Source organism: Hypomesus nipponensis, chromosome 27 (genome assembly GCF_054491055.1).
Source record: "Hypomesus nipponensis isolate SF chromosome 27, ASM5449105v1, whole genome shotgun sequence".
Classification (NCBI taxonomy): domain Eukaryota; kingdom Metazoa; phylum Chordata; class Actinopteri; order Osmeriformes; family Osmeridae; genus Hypomesus; species Hypomesus nipponensis.
The window spans coordinates 11,941,055-11,957,700 of NC_140387.1; the positions used below are offsets into that span (position 1 = coordinate 11,941,055).

Here is a 16,646-nt window from a genome sequence, read left to right on the forward strand (position 1 = left end):
CTTACACCCCCACCCGCCACCTACAGTCTTCTTCAGACAACTGCCTGGTGGTCCCACAGCTCAAGACCGCCAGGTCCCAACACGAGCTCTTCTCCTGCCTGGCCCCCCAATGGTGGAACCAACTCCCCACCTCCATCAGGGACACTGACTGTCTCCCCACCTTCAAGAAAAGGCTCAAGACGCACTTGTTCTGGGAGTACAACGGCACTTGCTTGATTTGACCTGATGTTAGTTTCCTCCAGGATCACAATGACTCTTATTGAGAGACTTGTTGCTCTTGTAAGTTAGTAATAACAAAGTTACCTCTTGAACTTGCTGTGAAATATTTTACTATTGATTGTTCTTCTACAGGTACAGTCTTGCACTTAAAAAAAAAAAATTGTAACTTGTACAACTGCATGCTCTTATGGGTCTTCCCTTTGGCACTTGTTTAGTTTTTCACAATGTATGCTTCATGTTTTGGCTGCTTGCAATTTTTGGGACTACCTCGTTGTTATGATCAGTGACCTATGATCTTTTGTAAAGCTTTCTCTTGGAAGTCGCTTTGGATAAAAGCGTCTGCTAAATGCATAAATGTAAATGATGTGTGGTAGAGAGGATAGAGAGGCTGACTTGTAACCTCATGCTTTTGAGTTTGATTCTCCATTCAGCCTGTTGTTGTTGGACAAACATGGAGTACTTTTGCTCTCTTGTTGTCAAACTCTTGACCTTCTACAATGTACATTTTTATAATATTTTCCTATTTTGCGGAGGAACCCGCATCGCTGCTTGCAGCTATATTCTTATTTTTCTTCTTGTCAATGAAATGGCTCAATAGCTCAAAAAGTCCTTGACCCAAATTGTTTTACCATTTGGCCCAATGATACAACAGGTCACTCACTATTCCCAGATAGCTAATGGCCCATGTACGCCCATAGGTGGCTCTATAAGCCAAGCCCAAAGTCTACGTGATTTCCCCAGCGCCCCATTAATCAAAAATGCCTGAAAATTGGTATACATGCCTTATTTCTCATGGGGAACAAAAAAGCCTCAAGGACCCATAAGATCTGCCATGATAGATTTTGGTGTACTGTCCAAATTTGGTACAACCTTCAAAACCATACTCCTCATGAACCACAGATCCAATCGACTTGAAATGTGTAACAGATGTGTAGAATACATGTCTTTATATAGGTTGGAATAAGAAATGCAATATAAAATGTATGAAAGGGTTGTATTTATGTGAATGTCCACATTGCCTCAATATCTTTGTGTCAATAAATCAAATATCATTTTGACTGATGGTTTTTTAAACCTAATTGGCTTCAAGATTACATCATTCTGAAGTACCATATGCAATTTCACCTTGATATGTCAAAATATGACTGAACTAAATGTAATTGCTCCACAGTGTGCGCGCTCCAAATTCTTAGACTCGTCCTGCCCCTTGACATACGCACACGCTTGGCGAGACGCAAACACATCCTCTCTGGAAATTGTGGGCTGACCAAGCCCCCACCCTCACTCCTTGGTTTTTAGCACAGGCCCTGGTGGACCTTGGTGTAATTGCATTTCCGATTTTGTACGCGATGGTAAAAAGTTCTCAAATTCTCATTTCCACTGCATGAGTCTAAAATGTTGGAAACTATACATGCCTTATTTATCATGGGAAACCCATACAGTCCGCCATGTATGGTGAACATTTTGAAAAACTTACAAATACATTTTTATGAACCATGACTCCAATTAACTTACGGTATGTATGTGCAGGCCACATATGTAGTTATGCTAGTTTGAGACCACAATAGCTAAGGAAATAAGAGTGAATGCACTTAGGAGGGCAGCTTTGTCCACATACAACCAAGTAGGTCTACTTTCATCGGACAAGGTCACTTTACACACTGTCACTTTCAGCTACTGGTTGCACTATCACCAATATTGCACTTTTGCACATCCCTTGTCTTAGGTTAGTATAAGTCTATAAGGTTAGCATCGGTACATATGTGTATTATGTGCATTTAGAGGTTTAGTATACTGTAATGAATATTGTATATTATTTGTTTATAAGGAGGTTTAGCTTATCATTGATGAAATCTATGTTTTGTGTACTTATATGTTATGCCAGGTTACGTTGCGTTATCTTGTCCTAAGAATTTCAGTGCCCAGTCTGATCCTGTGTTGTTCTGTGAATCTGACAATAAAATACTTGAACTTGAACTAAAACGACATCAAGCCTTCTGTGATACATGTTATTGTTTTCCCAAATTCCATCCCTTTCTATTCAGGATAGAGTGAGCGTTCTTGTGTGTGTGTGCATGCATGTGGGCATGCATTTGTAAGCCTGATTCTCTCTTTCATGGAGTTGGTGTTTCTCAAATGTTTTGGGCTCCAAGCAATTTGTCCCTTGTCTAGCTACAGCAACAGATCAATTCTCTTGAACACCAGTCAATGACCTCAACATCAGTCCTCCGCTAGCATTACCCCAATTTGAGCTATACATTCAAACTAAACTATCATTACATGTTAAGTAATTACTATTTTGTAGAAAACCATTTCACTACAATTGTTTTTTTGGGGGAAACAGACACAATCCTAAGTGAAGTAAGGTGTAGTGCATGTGATCCTACCTAGACTAATGGGTACATCTCAACAAAGAGCAGTTACCTTGTTCAGATGAAGGACTTACCTTTGTGACAAGAGGGTAGCCAGCGGCAACCTCGGCAGGACAGTAGAGCTTTTCTTCGTGTGACACTTCCACAGAAGTTGCCCACTGGTCCAGGAAGCCACTGGGCGTGTACAAGCCACAGTCCCTAACACTGGTCTCCCTCTCAAAATCTTCGCACACACCATCGCCATCATAGAAATAGCACATGCTGGGCTCCTCTGGGGGGAGGGGTGGAGGAGGGGGGGGGATGAGGTAGGATAAGGTTGAGAGGGTGTGAATGAGGAAGAAAGGAGTAAGGTGTGGGTTAGCGTGCAAATGTATGTGTGGTCTGAAAGGTGTTTGAAAGGTGTCTAAGAGGTGGGAAGTGGACACACAGACATACAGTTCTTAATACGCCAACTGGGCAACCACAGTAATCTTACCTTTCACTAATTTATTTTTGCTTAAATCAAAAAACACAAAACTTAGTTCATATGAAAACAATATATGACATGGGCTTAGTTGGGGGTTCCTCTCCCCATCTCCTTTATCCTTGTCTTTCCTTCTTCTATGCTGGGGGAGTGTAAACAGTGTCTGTCCTCTTTATGCCAGGTCAGCATTTTCAGCCTTCTCTATCCCCCTAGACACTATTTCATACCAGAGGACAATCATGATGACATGAATTACAAATAAAGTAACAGGTGGTGATAATCTTGGTTGTGGTATATATGGTGTGTTTGTCTGTATGTGAGAGAGAAAAAGGGTTAGTTGGTTGCAGCAGTATAGCTTTTCCAGACACCCCACCCGGAGAGTGCTTGGAGCTCCAATTTGGAAACGTGGAGCTGAGGAGAAAGAAGGAACGGAAGAAAGAGGATAGGAAGAGAGAAGTAAATAAGGTAAAGACGCTGGGGTTGGCTGTGCTCTCGCAGTGTACGCCGGGGGTTCCAGTTGGGGGAAAGGCAGCATTCCGTGCCAAGTTGGCTGGGCCTCCTCGAAATTCCAGCGCTCCCAAGCCCTGCTCAGACCTCACTTGGATCTGGTGATTTTGAAATGAGGGGCTGGAGAGGGGGCATGAGGAATACAGTACGCCCCCTCCACTCAAACAGAGGGAAAGAGGGAGAGGGAGGGAGACAGTAAGCTGGAATGGGTAGTGAAAATAAATAGGGTAAGCTCAAGTAGTAGTAAGGTGACGTGGGGAGACAGACAGAGTGGAGGAAAAGAAAGTGTGACAGAAAAGGGACAATCCAAAACAGTTTGAAAAGAAGCAATAGACAGAGTGATAGACAGTGGGAAGAGACAGAGTGAAGAAACTGAATGTAGAGGTCTAGAGAGTAAAAGAAGTGACTAAGTGTGAGAATGAAAACTGGATAAACAGTTCCAAGAGATTAAGAGCAGGACAGTGAAATAGGGAGTAATGGAGTGAGAACAAGACGAGATGAGGAGTTGGAGAGAAACCAAATGGAAAAAAGTGAACAAAGTGGATAGAGTGATGGTCAAGAGAAAGACACAGAACAGAGAAAAGGAGGGAGAGAGAAAGAAAGAAAGAAAAAAGAGTGTACGTTTGTGCATCTGTGTGTGAGTGAGAAAGAATATCAGGACTCCAGTCCTACTCTGCTCAGCCTATAGCCTTTCATGACCCCTTATTTGCTGATGCTCGTCTAGCCTGCTTGACCCTATAAAGCTCCTGTAGCCTTGCATTGTGCTTGGTGAAAGCTATCTATCCAACTCACTGTCACACACACACAAATGTAAGCACATTCACACAGACACAAGTGGACAGACGGAAGGTTCTATCAACATGGTGTTTGATTTCCAAAGAAAAATGTCAAAAGGAAAGAGTAAGAGAGCAAAAAAGGGAAGCTAACATGGACAGACATTACAGAGAGAGGGAGAGGATATCACCTATCTATTCGTAAAACAAATGAGGAATATGATGTCAAAAAACAAATGAAATGTGTGTTCTCTTTAAGGTAGATGACATGTCCAAGAAGCAGATGTTGTGAGCTAATTACAATTAACTTGATAACTCCTTTAAATTATGCATTTACGTCCTGCATAACGATCATGTTTTACAAGAGTATAAAAATGAAGACTGAATTAAGGGAGACCTGGTACATTTTAACCACCTTCTGATTGTAAACTTGATAAACACTTAATTTCCAGCATTGGAACAATGAAACTTAGGCCCGTCTGTATAACTCTTAAAGATTAATGACATTAATGCCGGAAAACAGTGTTTCTGCAGATAGTGAATTGAAGGTTTTCCGTTGGAGTAAATGCAAATGATTGGAGTAACTGTTCATAATATGTTTGACCCGCCACTGAGCTTGTATAAAGTTTTAAGAAAAGTTTTCATGTCACACAATAGCCATCTAAACCTACAAGGTCTATTAACGAATACTAGAGAGGTTTCAATTTCTAGGGAAATTGTATGTGTGCTTGCAGCTACCCATAGTCTCCTGCAGTTCACCGATACAGACAACTGCGCAAATATAGGGATACAGTTAGCTCGGTAACAAAGCAAAATCAGTATTTAGCTGCTCGGCTCCATGACGCAGGGTAAGTAGAGCTTGTGAGACTGCTAACCAGAAGAACGAAGGGGAGCCCACTTGTCTAGCAGATTAAGACGTGTTCGTAGGTACCTAGCAAAAAGTGATATCGCTGTCTGTCGTACTAGCATATCATATCTATGGGTCATTGCTAATGTGTGCTGATATTGTGACGTTATAGGCTATCACTGAAGTGGCTAGCAAACTAGCTAGCATTCAAGGCACTTTTTGCCACAAAAACTTTGTATCCTCCAAAACCGTGCAGCGGAATGTAAAATCCAATTCAAGCAATGCTTTCGGGACCAATACACATATTTTGATAGCGACATTGCCTCTCCAGTGCCAAAATTGAGGCAGAAGTTAGGGTGTGCTATCATAAAAGAAAATAAGAATAAATATGTGAGATAAGTGTGTGCCAGGCTGACGCAAGCACACCCAATTAAAGTCTATGATGATCCAATCATTGTTAAGGTAAAAGCCCCATGAAACATTTTATGAAGGTCTACAGGTTCCGCAATGTTCTAGAATGTTTATGAAGGTTTTGTCCTATGGAAGTTCTATAAATGTCTATGAAAATTAATATTATTTTATGGCTCTATGAAGGTTATTTTAAGGTTTCATGAAGGTCTATAACGTTTCTACAAAGGTCTCTGATTGTTCTTTAAAGGCCATATGAAGGTCCAATGAAAAGCCTTATGTGAATAGTGCTGTGCAGAGTGCATGATGTTAATAACTCACCAACACAGTTGAAAAAAGGTTCCTTCTTGCATTGGCTAGAGCAGCCATCCCCATTCATCGAGTTCATGTCATCACACTCCTCTCCCTGGGATCTGAGCGCGCACACACAGGGAGAGAAGTCAAGAATCTTGAATGCAGCTACTTTTTAAAGTGCAGTTTACTTTCTTTCTTCAATGACGCACACTCAATGTGTGCTATAGAACTACATTAATGGTCTGTATTCTGTCCAAATGTCTCAACATGTAGCAGTACCTCTGGATGTGGCCATCTCCACAGTATGGTGCACCAAGCTGGTGGATGAGGGGGGGTGAGGGCTCACTCTCATTATGACTTGAGATGATCTGAACCTGGTAGGTATACACACCACCTGGCGCCACATCCCTACACACACAAACACACACACGAGAGAACACATTTGCTCAATTCCATATTGTACATTAGTTACACATTGAATGGGAGTACACTCTGCCTGTGTCCTTATTTGTGAGTGTGAGTTTGTGTTTATATCTCCCTGATAATGTCATCATGGGGAACAGATTTGGGGTAAGGGAAGTTTAAAGTCAGAGTGCCTGAGGTGAGGGCACAATAGGGTTGCCACCCGTCCCTTAAAATACGGAATCGTTCCGTATTTCAGAATAAAATAGCACGTCCCATTTTGAATCAATACATAACGGGTTTTGTCCCATATTTTCAGAGTTGTCTTCAACGCAGCATCCAATGCAAATCATCCCACCCGCATTCTGTGAAGACTCGTGCTATTCTACCCCTGATTGGTTAATACTCGCTGCTATTGTTGGTTTGATGGTTTGTTTCAGGGTCATGGCCAATCAGTCAGAGGAAGGCGGGTCTCTTGGAGGAGAGTATTTGGAGCTGCTTGCCAGGCAGCTCCTGATATCCCCCCCCCCGCCACGTAATAAGAAGTACACTTATAAAAGGAAATAGACTTGGCATGCTCCAATCCTGCACACTACTACTTCTGGTCCACTGATGTTATTATGTTCATAATGTTCATGCAAGATCCTGCAATATATATATATATATTTCCCAATATACATTTTTGAGTATCAAAGCATTTGTTTAATTTAAGGTTAATAAGTTATGGATCTGTTAATTTAATAAGTTAAAGGTCACATGGCATAAAAACTTCACTTTAGGACGTTATTTAACATTAATATGAGTTCCCCTAGCCTGCCTTTGGTCCCCCACTGCCCCAGTGGCTAGAATTTTTGATAGGTGTAAACCAAGCCCTGGGTATTTTTCTCCGCCTTTGAGAAAATTAAGGCTCAAACGCTCGGTTTGAAAATCTCCTTGTTGTGAATTCACAACGAGCCAGGCTACCGCCTTTCTCTCTGCTTTGCCCACCCAGATAATCTGGCCCGCCCATGAAAAACTGAGCTACGATCGTCAAAGGCAAGTGCGATATCGTTTTTTCCTGGAGAGACATCATGGCTAGCAAACGAACGAAGCATAACAGTTGCTCAGTGTTTGGATGTACAAATCAAAGTATTTTTTTTGTTCCTTCATCCAAGCCTCTGCACAACCCGTATCTTAATTTTATTTTCGCTTGAAATGCATCGACACAACTTCCCAAAGTTTTGTATGTCTGCGCCCAACATTTAAGCCACTACTGTTTCCTCAACTTGAGCCAATACAAAGCTGGCCTTGTTGAAATTAAATTCTGGATCATTACTAACTCTTCTTGGTCAAGCTACAAACCTTGGACAAGTAAGTTAACTAACGGTATATCATTTTGTTGCTTTACTGTATATGGTTACCTTGCTTGCTACCCTTAGAATGTAGCTGTAACATTAGCTCTGCAGCTAACAGCTGAGTTACTGTTGCTAATGTAAAGGTAGATGGCATCAAGTGTGTGTGTGTGAATACAAACGCTGTAACGCCAGTGTTGTACACTTCTTTGTTATTTGGATAACCGTTCTGCTGTTGGTGTTATGGCACGCGCAATATCCGCCTTCCCCCTCATTGAAATTATTATGAGTGTGCACCTCTGCAAACCAGGGTGATCAGACAAGAGTGGGCAAATTTGAGGCATCTTACAGCAACGGGGTTACGAGCCAGCTGAGTTACTGTCGCTAGTGCTCGCCAGTCTCCCTGCATGCGCAACCCGCCCTCTTCAGAGGATTCAGAACGCAGCGGCCCGCCTGGTCTACAATCTACCCAGACGCTCCCATGTTACCCCACTCCTCATCTCCCTCCACTGGCTATCCATAACGGCCCGCATCAGATTCAAGATACTTCAGATACAGTAATAGGGAACCATTAAGGCCTATTTAAAAGCACCCAAAAACAGAATATCATGTGACTTTTAATAAAATATGGTTCCCATCTCACAAGTTCCTCCAAAAGCCTATTTTTTGTGGTCTCGCTGTCAAACTTTGTTGGCCTATGTTTATTATCGTCCTAGCTGTGTATTCAGCTATGATGATATGACCACTTGAGTTGTGATAGAGAGAGACTGAGTGCATCTGTTCACACCGATTTCACTAGCAGATTTATTTATATAATGTCCATGTATAAATCTTAATATTTTTATGAGAATATTAAGGACGCTGCGGCAGGCGTCCCTTATTTTTCTGTGTTGAAGGTGGCAACACTAGGGCACAAACATGCATAGGAGTAGAGGGGTTTGGCACTACACCTCTTTTTCCACCCTCCACTCCAACTACACTCCAAACATGAACAAACATCCCTTCCAAAGTGCCAGCCCTGATTTTATAAGATGAAACCCAATCCGTCACACACAGGCCAAGACCAAGATGGGAGTAAGTAACTATGCAGCTCCAAATCAGTGTGCAGCTGTGACACCCACCAGATACTATCTAGAAAGATAGAAGATACTATCTTGAGAAGAGGGGAACATAAAGGATGAAGCATCAGTGTTTCCCCCTAGAATTTTTTAGCAGTGGGGGCAGGTCAGGTCTAACCGCCCCCTCCCTCCCCGGCCAAAACAAAGTGCTAACCCTATATTTCGGAGCAGATTAATGTAATAGTCTAATAGCTAATGTAACGTTGCACATATTTTCGTCCTGTTTCCCCTAAAGAAATAAAGTTAGCATACTTAAAGACACCTTACAGTATGTTCTAAATGGCATAAATGCTGCCAATTAATAATTGACATAACAACTTAATGTTAATGGTCAGTGGCCTAGCCTATCGATTAAGGTAGGCCACTCGGAAGCATGTACACTGTCTGCTTAATTTGATCTTGATAGGCTAAGCATTCTGTACCAAATAATAAGAATATACCCACTATTTATTCATTAAAACTACTTAATGCATAATAATGCACCTAAGATACAAATGTGAGCAAGGGCAGCAATCGCTATCAAATCAACAGACGTGCAATTTCGATAGCAGGGGAAGAATACAAACAACGAAAATCACCAGTTAATTTGCAAGAACTATAGAATAATACAATAACAGGCTTAAATGACCTGACAACATAAGTTTTACGACTTACAGTTCTCAAGGACGCACACACGCAATCTCAACTGCGCTGTGAAGCGCGTCTGTGCTATTCTCTGACATGGGCTCTAACAATAACGGCTGATAAGACGGCCTAAAATTGTGTACAGCCCTACTTCTGATACCGTGGCGGCAGAAATTTAACCGTGGAAAAATCAACATAGGGGAAACACTGAGCATGTTATAGTATACTTTACTGATTACTATAATTTATTGATGCAACCTTCCATGTGGGGTGTTGATTCATGATCCAAGATGCCGCCGTGAATGGCTGCCTTGGTTGGTCAGTGCGCTGTGTATGTTTTTTGTGTTTGTTTGTAAATTCAGTTTTATGCCAGGATACCCTGAGTTCTCTTAGCACGGACAAACTCAGGGCTTAAAGTATTCTGGCACCGTGCCAGATGTCCGGCCATGAGAATTTTTTGGGGGGGTAGTTGAATGCGGTTTAATATTTTCGAGTCAATAAATTTCCCCTACCAATCATATGAGAGGAACACAGCTATAACTAACGTTACTAGCCTATCAGAAGCAGAGCAGGTCCTGGCAACACAGTGTGAGTGAGATCCATACAGCACATTAGCGTTGTCAGTGAAAGCATGGAGCGCAAATTCATGGAGCCTGGGGATGATGTCCTACCCATAGATAAATTACTCAATAATCAATGGCGCTGGGCGTGGATCGAAGAAGGTAGAGACGGCGAGCCTTTTGGTAGTTGGTGCAAGAAACTGAGAGAGCTGGTGCTTGTTTCTGCACGTTTTGCTCGAATAAGCTACCATATGCCATCAGCGGTAAGAAAGTGCTTGCTCGTCATGTCATACAGCCGCTGCCCGTGCACTCAAACTTACCACAACGTTTCCGGGAGCAACTGTTACAGCTGACACACCGTTGTCTATGACAGACCGTGTCTGCGACTTAGAAATACTTTGTGCACATTTATTGTGGAACATGACTTGTCATTCACAATTTTTTTGTCACTGGTCACCCTGTGTAGAAAACTAGCAGTAGACAAAAGGGTTTCTCTCCAACCAACCAGGTGCTCCCCACCTCAATAAAGTTCCATCTCAGGATTTTTCTTCACTATAACCCCTGCAAACTCCTCAACATCAGGGAAACAATTCCAGTGGGTTTTCCTCTCACTTTATATTGTAAAATTAGCTGACATCATCGTCAAAGCCGCTCTGCTTTGCTCTGGCAGCGAAGGGTTGAAGGAGAGGCAAATTTGCTGATACTCTGGTGCAACTTTGTTGCCATCGATTTCATACACCGCTACCGGGGATATTTCTCTCAAACATGCATTTCCTGAGCACAAAACAGGATGAATTTCAGCTGCTGGTGGGGGAAAACATCAACTTTTAATCACCTTCCATTTTGTGCTTCACAGAGACATGGCTGTGTGAACTGATCCAGAACTCTGCGTTACAACTGGTAGATTTTAAACTGCTGAGAGCAGATCATGACAGTACTTTCCGGCAAACCTAAAGGTGGTGGTATTTTTCACCAACAGTGGCTGGTGTGAAGATGTGACAGTGATTCTGCAGCACTGTACTCCTGATTTGGAATAATTTTTTATAAACTGTAAATCTTTTTACTCGCACCGCAAGTTCACGTCATTCGACCACATACTGAGTGTGGAGCAAGCAAATCTGGATTCCTTGGTTATTGTAGTAGGTGAATTTAACAATGGAAATCTCCCCAAATACAGACAATTCATTAAATGCCCTACCAGAGAAGGGAAAAACATTTCATGTAGCGAACTAACGTTATAGCATGCTAGCGCACCTAGCCTACAATACTGTATTTCTTTGATTAAACGTCACCCTCAAATAAATGCTGCCCTTGAATAAACGGCGCACCAAAAACGATGGAAACGACTGTGTAATAAATGAAATCAAAGAATTACGGTAATTAAGGAAAAATTGGCGAAGCTGAGAGGCCCCCCAAATATATTCTGCTTAAGACCCCATAAAGGCTTGGGCCGGCCCTGAGTAGAAGGCTACTGTTACGTTTAGAGTGGATAGCGAGCGCGAGACGCCAAAATGGATGCCAGTTAGATTCTGAATGGTAAGGTTAATTTTAAAAAGTTGCCAAATGGTTCCATTGACAAGACCAAATTGATCTGTGTGTTTTGTCTGTGTGAACCGAGCTATCATCGCAGCACGTCCAGTCTGAAGTGAATTCTCCGCCCCCTCGTTAAAGCCAGGCAATGTTGCAATGTTGTTTTCAATTTAAAAAAAACATTTGCACTAACTAAACAATCCAATCCACTTTTCCATGTTGATAATAGCATTTAAATGAGAAAAACTAATGGGACAAAAAGAAATAAGGGACATTTAGAATAGATAAAAATGTGCGATTAAATGCAATTAATCGCAAGTTAACTACAACATTGAGGCGATTAATCGTGGTTAAATATTTTAATTGTTTGACAGCACTAAATAATAAATAAAGATGCCTGTTATGGGCTTGAAATTTAGGCTTGTCTGGGACAAGTAGATTTTTTTTGGACAAATGGAAGAAAAATGTAAATGCTTTATTTACTTATATTTACTCTTTTTATATGGCTCTGACCTAACCTAGCTTTTCAGAAAGTGTCCATGTGGTGCCGACATGCTGAAAAAAGGGAAAAAACAACTTTTTTCTCAAAAGAACGTTCAGATTCCAATACATTCCTATGGGATTTTCATCAACATGACTTCAACTACATTTTTCTCAAAATGCATATGTTTTAAAATTGACTTAATATACCATATTTTGAAGAAAACAACCTAAATCTTTTTTTAAAGATATGTCTCCCAGTGGTACCAACCTTCTATGAAAGGTAGCCAAAGCCGCAAAAACTATAAACAGTATTTTCATACACTTTCTCAATGTTTATTGCAACCAAAATTTGATTGCATTAAAGTGGAACTGAACTGCGATTAGACACAGTGATATTATAATAGTATATACATTTAATGATATAAAAAAATATATAACATACAACTGTATGCCACATTCTATTAATAATCAAAATCTCTAGTGTGTAAATTATGTACTTAAAAAGAATAGGGCACTGCCATATTTAAATGACGTATTCATTAGTGTGTGAAGTTCGGTTCATTTTACTGATTCGGTTCTTTGAATCTCGTTCAGTAAAATGAAGGAATCTTTTTTCGAGTCACTCGTTAATTTCAACCGGGGGAGGGGGGGGGGGGGGGGGGGTATACGTCCACTGCAAACATGTATCATATTCTCATGTAGGTTAGTGCATGACATGTGCACCAGCAGATACTATTTCAAAAGAAATTCCTGAGTTAAAATAATGTATCATGAGTTTGTATGATTTGGTCATGTAGCCTATTATCACACTAGCATTTAATTATTACGTCAAACAACTAGAGAGGGTAATTAATTTCTGGGGAAATTGTAGGGTGTGCTTGCTTACTTGCGTTGCAGGGGGTCCAAGTTTAAATACAATTTCGGTATATTTTATATTAAAATGCATAGCCTACTTATTATTTATAAAGATTACATTGATTTAAAGCATTTTTTTTTCTGCTCATTTACAACTCAAAATATTAAGAGTGAAGAGTAGAATGAAATAGCTGTCTACTCATTTCCCCTGCAAGAGGGAATGGTGATCAGCAACCTCATAGTTTAATCAAAACAAAATTAGTTTAATCAAATCAATACATTTGGCAGACCGGTGTAAAAATTGACCTAATCTCTATGACGTCATTGAAAGTTTTTCCCTTCTCGTAATATTTTCAGGCATTTAGCCTACTCATATTGCATTCATTCATTAATAAAGAACCCCCTTTGAAGCTTATTTTAACAACGACGCTACCAGCAGCTATCTCAGAAGGAATCGCGATTCAAATAGTACCATCTGCTAACTGAAAGCCGAGGGCGGCTTTGACTATAATTCCCACTAATTCTGCCGCTGGAAGTAGAAAAGTGGGAAATAAATCCACAGGAGTTGTAGTCCTGATGTTTAAAAGTTCTTCTCTTGTTAGAGAACCGTGGAAATCTTGGCAGAACACTGAATTATAAGACAAAACAAGACAAAACAGAGCGCTACCGTGGCTGCCTTCGTCGGCGCCATGTTTCTGTTCATGAAAATAATTAATTTCAGCCTAGAACGGAAGTAACGTTAAATCAAATTCAACCAACGCAATCGCTACCAAGACAGTTTGTTGTAGCCTACAATTTACCAGGGCAGCTTCTCCTCACAGCAGGGCTATATCGCATTTTGCCTCTTTACTGACAATGATTGCTACCACTGACATTTTATGAATGAGTGATTTTCCCCTAAATAAATGTCACGCTTATTTACGTTTTTGGGGGCATATTTTGTCCTAGCAGCGAAGCGCCGTAGAAGAGGCAAACGAGACGGTGCACTGGTGCGACTCCGTCGGCGTGGGGCACGTACAGCGTTACCGGGGATATTTCTCTCCAACGTGCGTTCACTGAGCAACAAACTGGATGAACTTCAGCTACTGGTGTGTAAAAACAGAGACTTTCATTCATCTTCCGTTTTGTGCTTTACGGAGACATGGCTGAGTGAACTGATCCCAGACTCTGCGCTACAGCTAGCAAGTTTCAAACTGCTGAGAGCGGATCGTGACCCTGTGCTCTCTGGCAAAACGAAGGGTAGTGGTATTTGTTTTTACATTAATGTGAAGATGTGACAGTGATTCTGCAGCACTGTTCTCCTGATCTGGAATTATTTTTTATTAACTGTAAACCTTTTTACTCGCCACGTGAGTTTGCTTCATTCATACTGGTCGGCGTCTACATGCCCCCTCAGGCTAGCGCCAACGAGGCTCAACGTGTGCTTGCTAACCAGATATTGTGCGTGGAGCATGAAAATCCGGATTCCTTGGTTATTGTGCTAGGCGACTTTAACAAAGGCAATCTCACTCAAGAACTCCCCAAATACAAACAACTCATCAAATGCCCTACCAGAGAAGGAAACACTTTGGATCACTGCTACTCTACCATCAGTAAAGCAAACAATGCTGTTCCCCGAGCAGCACTGGGTCACTCAGACCACGCCATGGTTCACCTGATTCCTGCATACAGGCAGAAGCTTAAGCGCTGCAAGCCTGCTGTGAGGACATCGAAACAGTGGACCAGTGAGGCTATGGAGGAATTGCGGTCGTGCTTGGACTCTACTGACTGGGATATGTCCATGACTGCCTCCTATAGTCTGGATGAGCTCACAGAGGCTGTGACTTCATACATCAGCTTCTGTGAGGACTGCTGTATACCAACACGCACCAGGGTGAGCTACAACAACGACAAACCCTGGTTTACCGCTAAACTCAGAAGGCTGAGGCTGGACAAAGAAGCCGCGTTTAGGAGTGGGGACAGGGACAGTTTCAAGGAGTCGAAGAACAGGTTTAGCAAGGCGGTGAGAGAGGCTAAACAACTGTACTCAGAGAGGCTGAAGCGCCAGTTCTCTGCTAACGACTCTGCTTCTGTCTGGAGTGGGCTCAGGCAGATCACCAACTTCAAGCCCAGAGCCGCCCACTCCACTAACGACTCTCGTCTGGCCAACGACCTGAACGAGTTCTACTGTCGTTTTGAAAGACAATTGGACAGTCCAGTAAAACTCCTTTCCACCCGTGAGGCCTCCCCCCTCCCCCTCTCTACAGTGATGACCCTCTCCATTCAGGAGAGAGAAGTGAACAATCTGTTCAAGAGACAGAACCCCCGCAAAGCAGCTGGGCCGGACTCTGTCTCTCCAGCCACCCTCAAGAACTGTGCTGACCAGGGGCCCGTTCGTCGTAAGGGTTGAAGCTAAGTTAATCATTTGTCCCTTTAGCCCGTTAACATTAGCGAGCTAATTGAGAACCGCAAATATCGGTTCGTCGACGGCTGATCCGCATCCAAATCATGTGGTTAATTTCAATCAGGCTAAACTTATCAGGGCAAGTGCACGAGCACGTCCTACTTCAAAAGGCAGGAAAGGTCGATCACCAAAACCGTGATTTTCTAACGGTATGATGGCGGAAAAGACGAAAGTTAGAGCGGTGATATTTTCGCCATCTGAGCAAACTATTAAAATGAGTCTCCACGAAGACAATAAGCATATTATCATGGCTAAGTCAAACACCGCCACCGCTGCCAGAGCAAGACAGGCATCTTGGCAAAAAAAATTGCCGATAAACTAAATGCGTATTTTGGTAAAATGTATAGGCTCATCTTTAGTGCCTTATTACCCCAATCAATCAGATCACATTTCTGTGTGCCTGCTGGCAGTAGGCTTAATGGAAATTAATCATCGATTGAGATCTTGCTAGCGAAAATAATGATATCAACTATTTCAGAATAAGTATAAAAACAAGGCCAAACAGTATCTAATTGATACGAATTCATAGACACTTATGAGGATATATATAGGGTGATATCAGGTAAAATGGGCCACTTTTTGGTAAATCTTTGGGACAATACAATACCATAGGCTATACCTTTTCCATGTGTTTTTATGATTACTTATGACTGTTTTTGATTTTTTTGTTGAAATGATGTAATAAAATATAATTATTTAGGCCCTACAGTTCTTGAAACATCAGCTGTGCCAACTTTTTTTGCACGAGCAGTTTCAGGTAAAATGGACCAGCTGTTCAGGTAAAATGGGCCAGTGAAACTGCAAAGGGATATTGTAATTTATCATCAATTTTAATTTTAAAACACAGTTGCTTATACAGCCACATAACATTTGAACTGCATTAAACAAACATATTCATATGTGCCATAATTTTTTTTTTTTTTTTAATGATCCTGAAGCCCAGACTCGTCACAGTTCCATATGTGACGGTGGGCCCTCAATACCCAGCTCAACCAAAAGGCTCTCATACTGGTTAAACCACTGGCTAACCACCTCTTTGTTGAGTCCAGCAGCCCGTGCTGCAGACAGGACCTCTGGCTTGTGCATCCCAAGCTCTTGGTTGTGCTTTAGAAAGTTCTTAAACCAGTAATATCCGGCCCTCCCTGCTGTCTTGAAGAAACCAGATATGGTGTTCTTGGCTGCAAAATCAAAGGCCACTTGCTGGACATCACGTTTTGTGAAGGGAAACCCCCTCTGCGCCAATGTGTTGAGGGTGGCAGCAAGCTCCATTTCCGCCTCCTGTGGAAGGTAGGGCTTCCGCCCTGACACATGTTCACTGCCAGTCACCTTTCCACTGATGCGTCTTTGCAGTGTGGATCGCGGCACACCCCATACTCTTAATAAGAGGTGCACACTCACTGTAATTCCTTTCTTCTCT

The 16,646-nt window shown here is 41.9% G+C and overlaps 1 protein-coding gene and 1 long non-coding RNA gene across 2 annotated transcripts in view; one reads left to right on the top strand and one right to left on the bottom strand.

Annotated features, from left to right (window-relative positions):
* The window catches only part of pappaa (pregnancy-associated plasma protein A, pappalysin 1a), a 299,873-nt gene that overhangs the window by 190,659 nt on the left and 92,568 nt on the right, over positions 1-16,646 (bottom strand). Inside the window, exons 8-10 of the mRNA XM_084693873.1 lie at positions 6,163-6,291; positions 5,911-6,002; positions 2,666-2,862 (exon numbers count right to left, since the gene is read on the bottom strand). Of these exons, the coding sequence (XP_084549999.1) occupies positions 2,666-2,862; positions 5,911-6,002; positions 6,163-6,291 (418 nt within the window). The remainder of the gene's footprint in view (positions 1-2,665; positions 2,863-5,910; positions 6,003-6,162; positions 6,292-16,646) is intronic.
* The window catches only part of LOC146220818 (uncharacterized), a 48,213-nt gene continuing 36,520 nt past the window's right edge, over positions 4,954-16,646 (top strand). Inside the window, exons 1-2 of the long non-coding RNA XR_014750887.1 lie at positions 4,954-5,182; positions 6,157-6,260. This is a non-coding gene — a long non-coding RNA (uncharacterized LOC146220818). The remainder of the gene's footprint in view (positions 5,183-6,156; positions 6,261-16,646) is intronic.